Source organism: Bos indicus x Bos taurus, chromosome 1 (genome assembly GCF_003369695.1).
Source record: "Bos indicus x Bos taurus breed Angus x Brahman F1 hybrid chromosome 1, Bos_hybrid_MaternalHap_v2.0, whole genome shotgun sequence".
Lineage (NCBI taxonomy): Eukaryota > Metazoa > Chordata > Mammalia > Artiodactyla > Bovidae > Bos > Bos indicus x Bos taurus.
Window position 1 is genome coordinate 42,664,939 of NC_040076.1, and position 16,935 is coordinate 42,681,873.

The following is a 16,935-nucleotide window of genomic DNA, read 5'->3' on the forward strand; positions in this document are numbered from 1 at the left end:
GGGAGAGGATGGAGGTCAGAGTGACCAAGGGCAGGTGGTAGATTGCAAACATTCAGGTGAGAGGGAAGGTGGGACCAAAGCAGTGATAGCAGTGGACAGAGGTGGGAAAAAAAACACTTCAAAGGGGGACACAACAGGATTTGACTAGGGCAATGAGGGAGGGGTGCCAAATCTATTCTGTGGTTTTGAGAATCACACAATTGCACAAATCTATTCTGTGATTTTGAGAATCACACAACTGCACACCTCCCACTGAGAGCTGGGGTACAGTTCCTGCCCCTGTGGATCAGGAGTCATTCTTAGTGACTCACTTGTAACTAAAAGAAGGTGAAGCGACGCTGCACAGCCTCTGGGGTGAGATCAGAAGACACCGCCTCTGCCTTGCTGGGCGGAACGTGTGCTCTGAGCCACCTGCAGACACTAGATCCACCATGGGAGCTGAGCCTATCCTCTGAGTCAGCCTAACCAGGCACAGACGCAAGTAAAACAAACCCGAACACGATTCCAGCCGTGATGAACTGTAACAGCAAATGACTCGTGGAAGGATAAAGCATTTAAAAAAAAAAAAAAAGATTATTTGGTCTTCTAATCTGACACTCTTTAGCATGCAGAAGTTTTTATCTCATTAATTACTCAGTTGAACAGGTGGGTAAGCAGAATACAGTCATAAAGTAGAGGTTAGAAATTTGCTCCAAAGCATTTATATCCCTCCCCCAAATTTCTACCCTTTATGACCATCAATATAATGTGTGAGACAGCAGCAGTTAGGTGTCCAAAGCATTTAGAGGTGTACCCTGGGCCTCCAGCAGACTCTATCAATACACATTTGAAACAAAAATTCACTTTGAATAACCGCAGAATGATTTTCCAATAGTTACGCAATTCTGCTATTTTTTCCCCTATAGTCTCATCTGTAAGAAAAAGACAAGATTACCGAAGAGTATAAAAAAACTGACATGTACCCAAAATTTATGAAATTTATATTAGTCCAATGCCCAGAGCCCAATAACCCCAAACACAAGGTTGGCAGATCTATATGATAGGGACTTTTTATTGTAAAAGGCAAACCGAAGTATACTGAACATTTGCTCCTATATGCCTAATAATATTTTTTTTCATTTGTCTGACTTTGTTGAATTATAAGTCATAAACAAAATAAAATTCCATGATTTTAAGTGTCCAGCTCAATGAGCTCTGATAAATGTATACAGTCTGGTATCAGTGCCACAATCAATACACCGAATATCTGCATCACTTCAAAACATTCTTCTGTTCCCTTTCACAGTGAATTTCCCTACCCAGCCCCTGGCAGTCACTGATATGCTTTCTCTTGTTAAGAGTTTTGACTTTTCTAGGTTTTCATATAATGCAGTCATACAGTGAGTGTGTTCTTTTGTATCTGGTTCCTTTTACTCAGCATAACCATTTTCTGATATTCACCCATGTTGCTGCATTTATCAGTAGACGTTTCCTGTCATTGTTGAGTAGTATTTTAACATAAGGATATCTTATAACCTGGTTATCCATTTACCTGCTGACGGGCATTTGTGTTATTTCCAAATGGCTATTGAGAATAAACCTGCTATGAAAACTCAAGTACAAAACTTACATTTTTCTTGGCTAAAATATTTAGGAATGAGGAATTATGGTTTTAGTACTAAAAAATATTCATCTTTCCTAAATCAACTATCCTAGAAAAAATGAAAAATACAAACCTTCCTTAGTTATACTTCATAACAAAATTTATCAGCATACTTGTGGGAAGAGAACTGAAGAAGTCACACATCTTCAAGCTCTGAAGAGTCACACACAACCATACATTCAACATATTCCAAAATAATGCTCAATAACGTGTAGGGAGATACCATTCCTTATAAACTACAATATATTATGAATAAAATACATTCATGTTATTATTTGAACAAAGAAGTCTCAGAAACTCTGTTGTGATTTTCTCTTAGGAGCAAAGTTAAGACTTGCAGAATCTCTAATTTAAAAAGAGGGTGATTTCAATTCATCCATCTTCTAAGAAATATGTTTATAAAATGCCTACATGCTTCTTACATTAGTTGTCTGCTCTAATTAGAGAAGGAAAATGTTTCTCACTTCCTAAATGAGAAACATTCCCTAAATTCACAAATCCCCCGGATTGTCCTTAGTCTAAATCTCTGTATAGAAGTGTCTGGAATAGAAGTGTGCAAATATCAGAATTCAAGGATATAAGCTTTCATGCTGAAAAGTGCATAGACTTTCAACATCGACAAAAATCAAAACTGCCACTTAGATATTTCTTGTTTAAATAACAGTGATGTTACTTTACAGTTAACTGTAGGTAATCACTGAATTGTAACACATGCAGAAATTAAGAAAATTTCCAGTGTTTCTAAATATCTATCATTATAAAAATGAATATTTTACCAAATTATGGTTTCTAAAGATATAAAGATTATGATCTAAGAAACTTCAGCAATGACAAAGTAAAATTTTTACCTTTGTTTCCAGCAGCTTTCTAAAATTACCATTCTAAATCTTATTGAATTAATGAAAATAAAATTTACCCCAAAACAGATTTTTGTGGCAGAAACTAAATCTTTAAAAAATACATGAAGTAAAAGTAACATGAGAAGTTTCCTGAAACAAATTATAATAGTTAGATCCCCTTAACCAATTCTTGGAAATACAATGTCCTTGTTTGTAAACTTGTCATATAAAATGATTCTAAAGTACAAATGAGTTTTTACATCAACTAGTTGACAAGGTGCCACCTCACCACCCACCAACAGCATCTGGCGGAAGCGTCCAGTGCTTAACACACATTTCACCACCTGTCAAGGAGGCAGACTCCAGGGTAGAGAAAGAAGCCTTGAGCTCTAAGACACAGGTAACTACGTGCCACACCGTGGGGGTGGTGTCGGCCAGTGGATCAGGAAGTGCACTGAGTGTCCCCCAGGCCCCAGGAAGGCTGCTCTGTCTGCATCAAGGCACCCAGTCCCTCGGGTGGCGCAAAACTTCCAGCATTTCAGCTTCTTTAGAGTTCTCTGAGGGTGAATGCATGTACTCCCATCTATGAAGGTTCAAAACAGAAGCAAACACATGTAATAACAATAAAAAATAAATAACAACATACACACCTCTTTATCTAAACTAAATAAAATTCTAAGGGTAATAAAAAGTCCTCTAACTCTTTGTCTTCACTAAGCTTTCAAAAAATATTTGCTGCTAAAGAAATAAAGTTTCTTAATAATTCTTGGAGCATAGTCTAACTAATATTAATACTCCAGAGCCAAAACACACTTTTATTACAATCTAGGGTTTTGTGAAGTATAGAACCTCAGATGATCCATGGGCAAACTTTTTTTTTAGCTTAGTACTTTTTCTTTTATTTTAATGTGTTCATTTCTATTCATGACAAAAATGTTGGTTTGCCTTTAATCTTCTCTCTGAAAAATATGAGTATAAAATTTAAGTAAATAATATGTCAGATTATATACAAATATATAAACAATGGTGAAAATGGCTAAACTGTAGTATGAACTCTGGTAAACACTAGTTTAGACCAGGGGCTGGCAAACTTTGGGCTTCACTGATGGCAAGAGACACGGATTCAATTCCTGGATCGGGAAGATCCCCTGAAGAAGGAAATGGCAACCTACTCTAGTATTCTTGCCTGGGAAATCCCACGGACTGAGGAGCCTGGCAGGCTACAGTCTATGGGGTCGCAGAGTCAGACACGACTTAGCAACTAAAACAACTAGCAAACTTTCCCTGAAAAGGGTTGAATAATAAATATCTTGGGCTCTTGGGGTCATATACATATTGCAGGCTGTTGCCTATTCCTTTTTTGCCTGTGATTTTCTTATAAAGACAGCAAAGTCAAAACCAAGGAAGTCTTTAGGAAAGCTATTTGTGGTATCAATGTTCATGCTTTGTAGGGGTCAGAGGACTGGGGGGGTGGGGAGTAACTATCATTCTCATGAGTTATGCTTACCGGGCAGTGAGAGGTAAAGACATCAAGATGCTTTCAATCCTCGATCCCGGAGTGAAGAGGCCAAACTTTGTACCCCGATCGTACAGCAAGTTAAATTCTACATACCTGAGATGAAGACATCAAAAAAGATTAAGAGCTGGTGAGTATAGTCTTATACTTCATGGGGGGTTGATGGGTTGGGAAGGTGTGTGGGGGTTGGTGGGCATCTTCCCACCAGCCCCACCCCATCAGCTGTAACTGGCACAGGAAACACCAGTCTCATCAGCTGACTTTTCTCCATCCGGACAGGCGTAAAGAAAAGGGTATTCTACCCAGCAAACAAGAGGATATAGATTCAGCCCCAGCACACAGCAGTTACAAAACAACAAGGTTATGTTTTGCAATAAATAAACAGGATGAACACAAAGCTTAGAACTTGAAGGCACAAAAACAAGAAAAGCAAATGGCACCCTTTATCAGGATAGAGCAGCTCTCTCTGGGTCTCCCATAGAGTCTGAGATGTTTGAGTCAAAGACTTCATTCTACTGCTAATAACTCACATGAACTAAGACAGTGTAAAGTTCTTGTAACTGAAAAGCCAAGAACAGTTAACAGAACTCTATCATCTATAGTTACTAACATATCCCAGATATTTCCTTTCCTTAAAGTAGTTAATAGCATTAATAAGCAGTCATATAATTCTGTCTTGCTGCAGATTGATGACAAAAGTCATAATGACAGGTAGTAGTGATTTGAGTTGCAGTGCTTAGCTTTATTTTCTTAGAAAAATATCCTTAACATCAACTAAAACCTGGTTCAGGATATAAGTCTTCCATTAACAGACACAGAGTCATATCTAAACTCTGTCTAGCTTAAAAATCTGTGATTTCCTTTAACATCAAAAGATTCTTTATAAAAGGGTCTTTTGTCTCCAACTTCTTGGAGATATTTCAAAAAGATCATTTCTACTAGCCAAAAGAATTGAAAATGACTCATAAAGCTAAAAATTTCAACAAACAGTTCCCCCTTCAAATCATTTCTCAACTCCTTCAAAAACTACTCTCTTGGTCCAAACTTCCCTCAGATATTATTATCATTAATGCACTGGTTACTGTAATTTAATCACAACTAAAATATATATATATATATATTCTCTAGATTCCGACAGTGCTTCAATTTTTAGAAAGCACCCTTCACTGTGGAAACTTGCCAATGGCTCTGAGAAAATTTAATAAGTTACATTCATGGATCCCTTTCTACTTCTCATCATTTATCAACGACTAAGTTTTGTGCACTAATAACTAATACCTTCTTTAGTCTGTTTCAAAAGATAACTTAAGTGAATCTTCTTAACTTCTTCCTAAGACCACAGGAAAAAAAAACATCAGTCTCTCAACTCCCTTTCTCACCCCTGATGTTATCTTTCTGAAATGTGATATTTAAGGGATGGCTGTGATTCTCTATTTGTACTGATGTCTTGTTCAGAGACCCCTGTAAGGAGCTCCCAAATGAGCCTCTTGTGCTCATGAGCGAATCCTTGTGCTGCTTTCCTGTTTGAGTGAACAGGAAATGTTCCTTCAACATTCACTCAACAGGAATGTTCCTTCCTGTGTATTAGCCTGACTTTCACCAGGTTTTGCTTAGATCTGATCTTTCCGATCCTTTCCATACATTTATCCACTCCGAGATATCTGTAAACTATGAACCTCAGCCATTCCCATTCCCTTTAATATAACTGATATCTACCTTGTATCCTGTTTCCCTGTCCCAAAATACAACAAAACAAGTTACAGATGTTTAGTTTCTCTGAAAAAGAAACTAGAAAAGAACCTTCCAAGACTGGAGGTTCAAGGTGTGGGGAGAGAACAGAAGTAACTGAGGGCAGGCACGTGTGTTCAATCGTACCTGACACTTCGAGACCCCATGGACTGTAGCCTGCCAGACTTCTCTGTCCATGGGATTTCCCAGGCAAGAATAATGGAGTGGGTTTCCATTTCCTCCTCCAGGGGATCTTCCCGACCTAGGGACCCAACCCGCCTCTCCTGCATTGGCAGGCAGGTTCATTACCAGTCTACCACCACAAGACTAAACGAGATTGCCAAAGAGGCTGTAAAGTCAAAAGATAAGCAGCCTGACTACCACAGGGGAAAGTTGTATTTGGGGCGACAGGAAGTGGGGAAAAGTAATATAGATAATGGGTTATGAATGCCACGTAAGAAAGTGACGTCAGGGCTCAAAACCACAAAAAAAGAGCTGGGGTTATCTTAAGTCCCAGAATTGACTGCCATTTTAAGGCCCAGAGATAAGGACAGTAGAAGGGGCCTCTGCCTCTCTTTGAAAGTATCGTCACCCACCACACCACAGAAAATTAACCTAACACCCCTGCCAAATTTTTGAATTCTGCCCAATTCAAAAAACACGACATGCAATGATACACACAAATGGAACTCTCAAAATACACTGTCAATTAATAACAATAATAAACAGAATAAGACATTATTCCTATGTCCAAAAAGTTTTAAAGGCTTCACCTCATAAGTAGTCACAAACCCTGCTGGCTTTGCATAAGAAATCTCACGTAAAACTAGAACATTGCACTTTCCACAGAGTTTGGTTTATTTATTTATTAATTTTTAGTTTCTCTTTTTTTGTTGTTTTACGTTTTCATTTCTTCCAGAGTTTTAATTTACCCTCTTGGGATGGTCTTCCCTACTAAACTGTGAACATCTCTGCCCAGCATGGGCCCTAGCCATGGGGGCATACAATAAATGTCAAGAGAAAGGGAAGGAGGAGTAAGGGTGTATTTGGGAAACCATAGGACCAAAAAACACACCCGTCCTAAAAAAAAATGCCCCTGTTTAATACATGTCTGACGAGAACACAATGAAATTCTCATTTTCCCGAGTTTTATACACAGGGAGCAGGCAGGCACAGGCAGTTCTAAGAAAGAGTAAACAACAAACATTTATCTTAAGACTTGGAACAGTATCTAAGTGAACGTTTTCAGGGCATTAGCCTTATCTCCTTAAGTTCCTAAAGCTTCATATGCCCAGGACAGAATTAATATAAATGAGAAAATCCATTTTTGTAGGCATGGACCAGTAGAACACATGCGATTAAGATGGTAATGAGAAACAGTGGCTAATCTGCAGCAGATCCACAATCACACCCCAGCTGAAGATGCCCTCACGTGGGTCATCCAACTGAGCTCACCAACTCAGCGCACAAAGCAGGGTGGCCAAAGTGAGCACCGTGGCTGGAAACACTAACTGCTTAACCATTCACATGGAAGAAGGTCTGCAAGTTTTGAAGGCACAATGACCTGGTTCCACATCTGGGATCTTTGATTTACCAGCTGTGTAAACTTGGGCAAGGGACTTACTTCACTAAGTTTTATCATCTGTAAAATGATGATAGTTATACCAATTCCACAGGTTTGTGATGAAAATTAGAGGCAAACAGCCTAATGTACTGGCCAGCACATATGAACAGTTCCATAACAAACAAATATCATTACAGTTCCCTAACTAACAATTTCTAAAACAATCATTTTCAGTATAATGACTTCCATGAAAACCTGACGTTAAACAAAAAAAGGTATGATTCAGAATTTACAAAGCAGCAAAAACATTAAATGATTCTCCTACCTTGGCAGAAGGTTGGAAGGTATTGTTTGAAGACAAACTAAAAGAAATCAGCCGAATTCAATTCAACAAGTACTTACTATAAGCCTAATATGAGTCTCTAATGTACAGACAGATTAAACAAACTTTGCTCTTTTTATAACACTATTTGACAGTGTTTTTTTACTTCACTTTGTTATTTATCTAGTTATGAAAAGAAATCAGGGTGAGCATTAACACAGCTCTGACAAAGTACTGCCCAAGATGACCATCAGCCACTGTTATTACAGTTGCTCCGCTCCACCCTCCCACCTCTTATGACATGAGAGGGTTCATCGCTCACTCACCGTCCTCTTCGGAGCTGCTGCCACAACTTCTCCTGGGGAGTGAAGGAGTCATTACAGTGCTTCTTCACAAGGGGGACGTAAGAAGGAATGATCGCCTGGGTACAGCTCTGCACAAAGCGAAACACCTCCTCCTTGGATGGAGAGTCGAGGTCATCAAAAAAGATACCCCCGATACCCCTCCGCTCCCCACGATGGGCTATAAAAAAGTAATCGTCACACCTGGAAAACACAGCAAGACCACAGAAGGAAAAAGAGACGTGTGTGAAAATCAGTGTGAGCATTTCAGCTTATAGCACCATCCCTGACTAATGCCAGCACAGTGCCCTTTCTTTTCGTCCACATCTGAAATGAAACTAGACTTTTAGACAGATTTCCTGCAGTTATTACCAATGTAGAAAACACTTACACTTTTACCTACAAATCAAGTAGGCAAGTGAATACATATCTATCTAACGTGGCATTGTAAGACCTTTACTGAAAAGAAAAACAGAGTCCGCTCTTAATACTCTTATTTCTTAAAACAAGTGATGCTGCTGCCCTCGGAAACATTGCTGCTTTTGCAGGAGGCAGGAACCCTTCACCAACAATGACACCAACCAAGTCCATGACCAGGTGCTAACCCCTAAGCTCTCTGAATCAGTTCTCTGAATTCAGTTCTTAGAGGTAATCAGTAAATTACCTCTAAGGTCTCTCTCAGCAATAAAACGTGATGACTCTACAGTATGCGTGACTCAGGGGAGGGTCGGTGGAAGGAAATGTTCAGAGAATAAGAGTCCTCAGAACGTTAAAGGTTGCCCTTCTGAACCAGCACATGAGACTATCACTTTGTTCTCCAGTCTTCCCCACCTGTGCCTACTAGAGCAGATTTCCTAAGTCACCTAATTGCTAAATCTGTGGTACAGCTGACTTCGTGGAAATAGTTAACTTCTTTCCATTATCTCGATATAAAAGGGTTTGTAAACAGAAAAAATTGTACAAACAAAAACTAAAAACTACTGAAAGGTTATCGTGAAAATAGCCCTAATAGTTTAAAATTTTTTAAAAGGTCGGCGGGGGGGAGGGGCAGAAGATACATATCCCTAGAACTGATGCACTGGTATAATTCACCTTGACTGCAACTTCTTGACTTTTTTCCACACATACATTTTATTAACAGAGTTAAAGAACAGCCAGAGCAAGGCTGTAAAGCCAGCTTTAATGAAATCATATTATTTCCACATCTCTATTCATGGGATTATGAAATTAAGAGATTTAACTAAATACACTAAAAACTTTTTAACTAGCCTGTATCTGAGATATTTTCTTAATACGACTCAGATAAAGTTCTTCAGTAACAGGGATAAAAGCAAACCAAAAAAAAAGAGAATATCCCATTCTCCTGCTGGAAGGAAGCTAATATGTAACAAAAAAACAATTCTTACACCTCTGTGTCCATGGCTGTGCAGTGTTCAGTGGCAATGTCAAATCAAAAAGAGGTTATGTAAATATCTTATCTTTTCTGAAGATTTTAAAATGAACTCCATATTCTTACATAAATAACAGCAAGATTCTACAAATATTAACACTAAAAACGAAGCAAAAAACAACCCACCCCAAACCCTTTCTGTTCCTCCTTTTTCTAGAATGGCATTTAGTTCTAAGCAGTGATGAATACTTTATTCTTATTCCAGATAACTTATGCAGAGATTCCATTTCATATCTATCAAATACCCTGGGTAACTCTTTTATCATTAAGAGTTTCTTTCACAAAGCTTCCAATCCCAGTGTTCTCCTTGTCCCAAATCTCCAGTACATTTGCACCTCCCCTAATAGTTCTCCAACTTTTCCCATGCTCGAACACATTTCTATGGCAACAACGAGATGATAATCCTCATGTGGGGCGAGAATTTAATACAGTAAGTCCCTTATACAAACCTTCAAGTTGCAAATTTTCAAAGATTCTACAGTTGTGCATGCCCAATCTTCTGAGTTAGTTCCCATGTCTGGTGTACACTGTCACACGCATGCATCCTCTGCAAGTACATGTGCTTCTGTGCACTTTACTGTACAGTACTACACAGTGTTCAGTATCCTTATTTCAAGCCCAGGATGCTCAGAAGCAAGCACAAAAATGGCAGTCTGTAGCTGGTACTATGCTGTACTTTTCAAGTTACTGTACTGTAAGATTAAAAATGTTTTATTTCCTGTCTGTTTATCTATTTATGTATTATTTGTGTGAAAAACATTATAAATCTATTCCAGTACAATCCTATATGACCGACTATATTACCTGGGTACCTAGGCTAACTCTGTTGGACTTATGAATAAACTGGACTTATGAACGCCCTCTCGGAATGGAACTTGTTTATTTGTAGGGGACTTACTGTATCCCAACTTAGGATTAAAAAGCCTCTGATTCTCAGGCATAGATCACCTTCAAGTTTATATACTAATCATCTGGTTTAACATTAAAACCATGTAAAACTGGTATCTCACTTCTGCTGGGCAAAGAAAACAGTTCAACCTTCATAAGCTGCAAAAGGTATGTAGTGACACAGTAGTGCCTTCAGCAGCTACAGAAGGAATGGTAAACATGTAGGGATCATGAATAGTTCAATAACTTTACCTACCACTTTTTAAATTTGGGATAGAGATCTGGACCATGCTGGTCACATGCCTCCTTGAGAGTCCTGTGAAAATGGACCGCATCCTCTTGGTTCAGATATGTTGGGGTAAGGTCACATCCACCACCAAACCACCACAGGGTGTTACCTACGAAATCAAGACACGTGATTCAAGTGGATGCTGCTCTAAAGGAAAAGTTAGGCACATTGCTTTAAGTGCCATCACCTGCAGAGGCACGCACAGCAGCGGCAGGCACTGCTCAAGAGCTTGGACAGGGTAATAGCCCAACTAATGGCACACAGAGGCTGGAACTATATTTACATCACGAGGCATGATCAACTGTACCCCATCTTAAAGCCACTGATAATGGACTGGGACTAGCAAAGCTACGTATGCGGAAAATAATTTCCAAAAGCAAGTTCTCAATGGCAACTTAACAGGGCCCGTGAGGTTTCCCTTTGTTCATGATAAACTGCTATTTGCAAAGACCCCTATGTGCACTTTTGGTTCAGGTGCATTACACCATTCCTTGTGTTGGAGGAAATATGGGGACATCAGAGTCCAGCCAATACTCCTTTCACTTTTCACGTCTAGTGTATACAATCCATTGCACCTGCCAAGGAGTAAGCCTTCACGTGCCTCCTGAAACAATTAAGACTGTACTTGATTTTTCTTGACTTTAGATGTTATGCTTAGTAACCTGTTTTAAAATACTCATTTTGCACAATAATACTTTTCACAGCTTGAGACACTTACCGTCCGCTTCTTCCACCTCGAAGTATCTGTAGTTGAAATGGATAGTAGGAGTATGAGGATTCTTGGGGTGAATGACAGAGCTCACGCCCATAGCAGAAAACGGCAATTTACCTGGAAAGGAATACAGAGAACTGCACTTGAACACCTGGCTTGATACAAATTAACTCCGACATGGTTTCTGAATCAATTTTCAAAGGCCGCTTTTTAATTTATCTCTTAAAACATAATTTTAAAAAAATAATTGTAAGGAATCCCCAGGTGATCCAGAGCTTAGGACTCCTCGCTCTGACTGCCGAAAGCCTGCAGTTCAATCCCTGGTCAGGGAACTAAGATCCCACATACCTCAGGGTCAAAAAACGAACAAACAGACAACTGTTAACATTTTAGCACATGTGCCTATGTGCAAATGTGTGTGTGTGTATATATACTACATGTTTGTGTGTATGCTTAGTTGCTCAGTCATGTCTGACTCTTTGCGACCCCATGGACTGTTGCCCACAAGGTTCTTCTGTCAATGGAATTCCTCAAGCAAGAATACTGGAGTGGGTTGTCATTAAAAAAGAGTAACTGTGAACAGGCTCATCTGGTATACGCACCTGAATGGAATTTTACAGAATCAATGTTAATTTTACAAATAAAACTTATAGAGAGAAAAGGTTTGCAGGAACTATTAAAGGCTGCTGAGATTGTCTGCATATTAAAAAGCAGAGACATTACTTTGCCAACAAAGGTTTGTCTCATCAAGGCTATGGTTTTTCCAGTAGTCATATATGAATGTGAGAGTTGGACTATAAAGAAAGCTGAGCACCGAAGAATTGATGCTTTTGAACTGTGGTGTTGAAGAAGACTCTTGAGAGTCCCTTGGACTGCAAGGAGATCCTAAAGATCAGTCCTGAGTGTTCACTGGAAGGACTGATGTTGAAGATGAAACTCCAATACTCTGACAACCTAATGCAAAGAGCTGACTCATTTGAAAAGACCCTGATACTGGGAAAGATTGAAGGCAGGAGAAGAAGGGGACGACAGATGGTTGGATGGCATCACTGACTCAATGGAGATGAGTTTAAGATGAGTTTGAGTAGACTCCAGGAGTTGGTGATGGACAGGGAGGCCTGGTGTGCTGTGGTCCACGGGGTCGTGAACAGTCGGACATGACTCAGCGACTGGACTGAACTGAACCGAGATTGTCTGATTTACCATCTTTTGTCTTCAGTAGTTTTCCTCTGCTTCTCATTTGTTTTGCTGCTTCCTCAGAAAGATTTCCATGAACGACAGAAATGCTAACCCCAGCCTTTTCAAAAACATGCCCATCTTGAAGTACACAGCTGATGCCACCACCTCCTGTGAAGAGAAATGTAAAATGAGGAGAGAATGTAAGGGTATGTGCAAAGCTGAAAACTACTGCTGCAAGAAGAAAGTGGGATTAGGAGTTATCTTCCTTCTCTACTTTCCAAATCGTCCATAATATCAGTATATTTATAAGTGTTAAGTACAATAAAATTAGATAACCAGCTTAGCACTATGATATTTTCTATTGACTATTAGCAAATATTTTAACTCTTCACATCACCATTTCTTCTATGTCATTGTTTGTTGTTGTTTAGTTGCTAAGTCCTGTCTGACTCTCTGCAACCCCATGGACTGTAGCCCACCAGGCTTCTCTGTTCATGGGACTTTCCAGGCAAGAATACTGGAGTGGGTTGCCATTTCCTTTTCTAGGGGATTTTCCCAACCCAGGCTTGGAACCCATATCTCCTGCATTAGCAGGTAGATTCTTTACCACTGAGCCACCTGGGAAGCCCCTACATCCTTACATCATCCTCTAAATTACTGAAATAGTTTCCCTTTAAATAAGACCAATCAGAATGGCATCTATTTGTTATGGGATGTGAGAAAACTAAGATTAAAAACTGGAATGAATATATTTGAAGAATGTTCTATTACTACCAAATTTAAGAGTTCCATATTGTTTCAATTGTTTTTCTCTCAAGTGTGCTGTTTGCCTTTTCATTTTGTTTAGAGGTAATTAAAAAACAGTAGATATTTGAATGCTTAAGGGATTCGGAGGCTTAAACTGAGTGAGATACATATTAACATTTAGGTGTATGACCTTTAAGGCTTCTCAGGTGGTGCTAGCGGTAAAGAACCCGCCTGCCAATGCAGCAAACGTAAGAGAAACGGTTCGATCCCTTTGTGGGGAAGATCCCCTGGAGAAGGAAATGGCAATCCACTCCAATATTCTTGCCTGGAGAATTCCTTGGACAGAGGAGTCTGGGGGGCTATAGCCCCTGGGGTTGCAAAGAGTCAGTATGAGCTTTACTCCCGGTAGCTGGTATGTTTGTTTTTTAGGACACTAGAATTAATTGTTTCCTGAAGTTTCATGTTTGGCTTGTTTTATTTCTAAGAATTTTTAGAGCTGGATGGGATCCAGTACAATCCTTGTATATTTCAAATGAGAAAACTGAGGCCCAGAAAGCAAAACACCATCTCCAGAAACACACAACTAGCAAATGGCCCAAACAATTTGTCTAAGTGCTTTCTAAGCATCAAACAGTATCTGCAGCAGTTCATATATAGTCATGTTATTTTATCGTTACAATACCCTCATATAAAATTTCATTTCATAGATGAGGAAACAGAGGCACAAAAAGTAACTTTCGAAGGTCACACAGCCAGTCCAGGTTGTCTCCTGAATCAACAGTCTTCACTTATAAACATTACAAGATAGGGAATTCCCTGGCAGTCCAGTGGTTAGGACTCTGAACTGTAACTGCTGAGGGCCAAGGTTCAGTCCCTGGTCAAGGAACTAAGGTCCCACAAGCCACGAGGCAAGGCCAGGAAAAAAAAAAAAAAAGAAGAAGGCTTAAAAAAAAAAGCTACAAGATGGAAAACACTAAGAAAACCAGATTTAGTTTCATTTAAAATAAATGGGTCAATATCACAATCCAAAACCAGCTGATAAGAAGTTGCTGTAGTATTTCCAGGTAAGAAGGATCAAAAATCCTTTAAGTTTATAACCAAGATACAGGGTTTCACCGTATAGGTAATAACATGAATATATGACTCTATAAGAACTGGGCTTTAATACTTCAGTATTTTGCCAACTGAGGTAAAGATTCTTCTAGCAGGAAATATAACGGGTGCACTTGGCTGAACTGCTAGCCATTTCTTGCAAAACCTGGGTAAAAGACACAATGACACAACACCCTCAGCAGGAGGAGTCTAGCTGACAGTAAGGAAGAGACTTTCTCTTTCCATCTCCAGAGAAGGAGAATGGGTAAACGAACCCGGAGAAAGAGATAAAATGTAGAGACAAACCTATGCTGAATTACAACCTTGGGCATCCTTGCCTGTGGGTTAAAACTGACCTTAAGACTTCTTTGAGAAGTGCCATATAAAATTGCAGACTTTGGAAATGTTCAGTACTAGAGTGACAGCAGGTTTGGGTCCACACCTGCAAGGTGAGGGCTGATGACCCTGTCAGTGTCAACCGTTTTAAAGGTGAACCTTTTAACCTGGCAGCCGCTGTGTAGGTACCCCTTCCTTACTCCCATTCCTTATTCTGAGTCATTTTCTCCCCGCAAACTAAAACCCGACCTCTTTTCCCCATCTCCACCCCCCGCTAGGGGCCGACCTCCTCACCTTCCTTCCTCTCCCACCGGTCCACAGAGAAGCGGGCGCCCCCGTCCACCTGTGCCAGCGCCTGGCACACCTGGGCCTGGGTCTCCAGTATCAGCAGCTCCATCTTGGTCTTCATGTCGTCCGGCCTCCTCCGCAGCTCGCGCAGGTCGGTCACCGGCGGGGCCATGAAGCAGCGGCAGCGGCGGGCCAGCTCATCGTCCTCCTCCTCGGGCCTGCCGAGAGATGCGCTCTGCGCCCCGGAGCTCTTGCGCACCATCTCGGCCCGCTCCACGTGCCCGAAGGCGACGGCGGCCAGTCCCACCAGCCCCGCGAGCCCCGCGGCTAGCCGAGTTCTCAGCCGGGAGCCGCCTCCCACGGGGGGTCCGTACCCCAGCCCGCGGCTCTGCTCGCCGCAAGCGGTACCAGGGGGGCGGCACAGGCGTCCGGCTGCGCAGCGCGGGGACCAAGCGCGCAGCATCCCGTAGGCGCGCAGCTCCCCGCAAGCGCCCCGCACCGCGCGCCAGCAGGGACCCGCGCTCAACCAGCGCAGATTCATGGCCATGCTCTCGCGCTGTCACCCTGAGCAGTGCCCGCCTCCCGCAGGCCGGCCCCTGAATCCCCCAAGATCCCCGGTGGCAAGTGGCGCCGGTACTGGGAACCTTTGCTGGAGAAGAGATACTACCGGGTCGATCCCCCGCGGCGGCGGAGGCGGCGGCGGCGGGCGGGAAGTGAGGAATGCCGGGATCTGTAGTCCCGGCTCATATCGCCGCCTGCAGGGGCGCGCCGGCGAGATAAAAGAATCCAGCGTCCCCAGAAGGGCGGATCCCATGGGAGGAGAGCTGGGGTGCTGGGTAGGAGAGGGCAGGGAAAGCGAAGGCAGAGATAAAAGAGGCCTTCTTATCACATACAACCTCTGTCGGTTCAACCAATCACAAGGAGAAGGCAAAATAGGGCTGGCCGAGCCAAGGGCTAAGCAGAGTAGAAATACGGCCAGAGACCCCTGCCCCAACTTTTATTTTTATATCGAGTTGCAAATCCTGACTCTTGTGTTTCCCTTTGTTCCCAATTCTAGTCCTCTAAGGCTTCTAGAGCTTGGACGATTGTGGGGGGAGCCTGGGAAACTCCTTACCGATGAACTAGTTTTTTTGTTTTTGTTTTGTTTTACAATATTGTATTGGTTTTGCCATACATCAACATGAATCCACCATGGGTGTACACGTGTTCCCAATCCTGAACCCCCCTCCCACCTCCCTCCCCATACCATCCCTCTGAGTCATCCCAGTGCACCAGCTCCAAGCATCCTGTATCCTGCATCAAACCTGGACTGGTGATTGGTTTCTTATATGATATTATACATGTTTCAATGCCATTTTCTCAAATCATCCCACCCTCTCCCTCAGAGTCCAAAAGACTGTTCTATACATCTGTGTCTCTTTTGCTGTCTTGCATACAAGGTTATCATTACCATCTTTCTAAATTCCATATATATGTGTTAGTATACTGTATTGGTGTTTTTCTTTCTGGCTTATTTTACTCTGTATAATCAACTCCAGTTTCGATGAACTAGTTTTTAAAGGGAGTAAGAAAAGCTATAATTGGGCCCATAGGAGAATTCTGAGAAAAGAATTTCTGGAGTCAACTACATAGCACAGGCCTAGCATTAAAATCTTCCCAGGCCTTGCCTACACAGTGCCCACTCAATTATTTTAGGAATAAGAAAAGCAAAGTATTGTACTGTTGACGGAGTTTGTAATTTCCTCCAGTTCTGTCGCCTCACAACAAAAATTTGAAGCAGCCGATAGACCAGCTTTACAGCCCATGGACAGATCAGTGTAACAGCCCTGGGTTGGACTAGTGTTACAGCTCTGTTTTGCAGCTGAGTTTTATTTAGAAAGTAAAGGAAAATGCATCCTCAAGCCTTGAGGGCATGCCGACTCAGAAGACCTGAAGAGAGGCCCCCAGCCCAATTTTGGCTCCTCTTTTTAGGCCAGGAGTGCTGTTTTACCTGAGGTCCTCA

At 41.4% G+C, this 16,935-nt stretch overlaps 1 protein-coding gene across 1 annotated transcript; it reads right to left on the reverse strand.

Moving 5' to 3' along the window:
• Positions 1–1,023: 1,023 nt before the first annotated feature.
• Positions 1,024–15,646, reverse strand: CPOX (coproporphyrinogen oxidase). Its single transcript, XM_027556782.1, has 7 exons — positions 14,940–15,646; positions 12,495–12,638; positions 11,298–11,408; positions 10,547–10,688; positions 7,938–8,156; positions 3,989–4,093; positions 1,024–3,064 (listed from the first exon to the last, which is right to left on the reverse strand). The coding sequence occupies exons 1-7, from the start codon at positions 15,478–15,480 to the stop codon at positions 2,977–2,979; spliced, it is 1,350 nt and encodes a 449-aa protein (XP_027412583.1). The 5' UTR covers positions 15,481–15,646; the 3' UTR covers positions 1,024–2,976.
• Positions 15,647–16,935: the final 1,289 nt, after the last annotated feature.

Bases quoted from the DNA above. Each gene is read 5' to 3' on its own strand.
- CPOX (XM_027556782.1), bottom strand. From the start codon at position 15,480: ATGGCCATGAATCTGCGCTGGTTGAGCGCGGGTCCCTGCTGGCGCGCG. The intron at 11,409-12,494 runs GTAAATCAGACA...ATTCCTTTCCAG, and splicing joins ACTACTGAAGACAAAAGATG to GTAAATTGCCGTTTTCTGCT. The intron at 3,065-3,988 runs GTAAGCATAACT...GAACCTTCATAG, and splicing joins TCTTTACCTCTCACTGCCCG to ATGGGAGTACATGCATTCAC.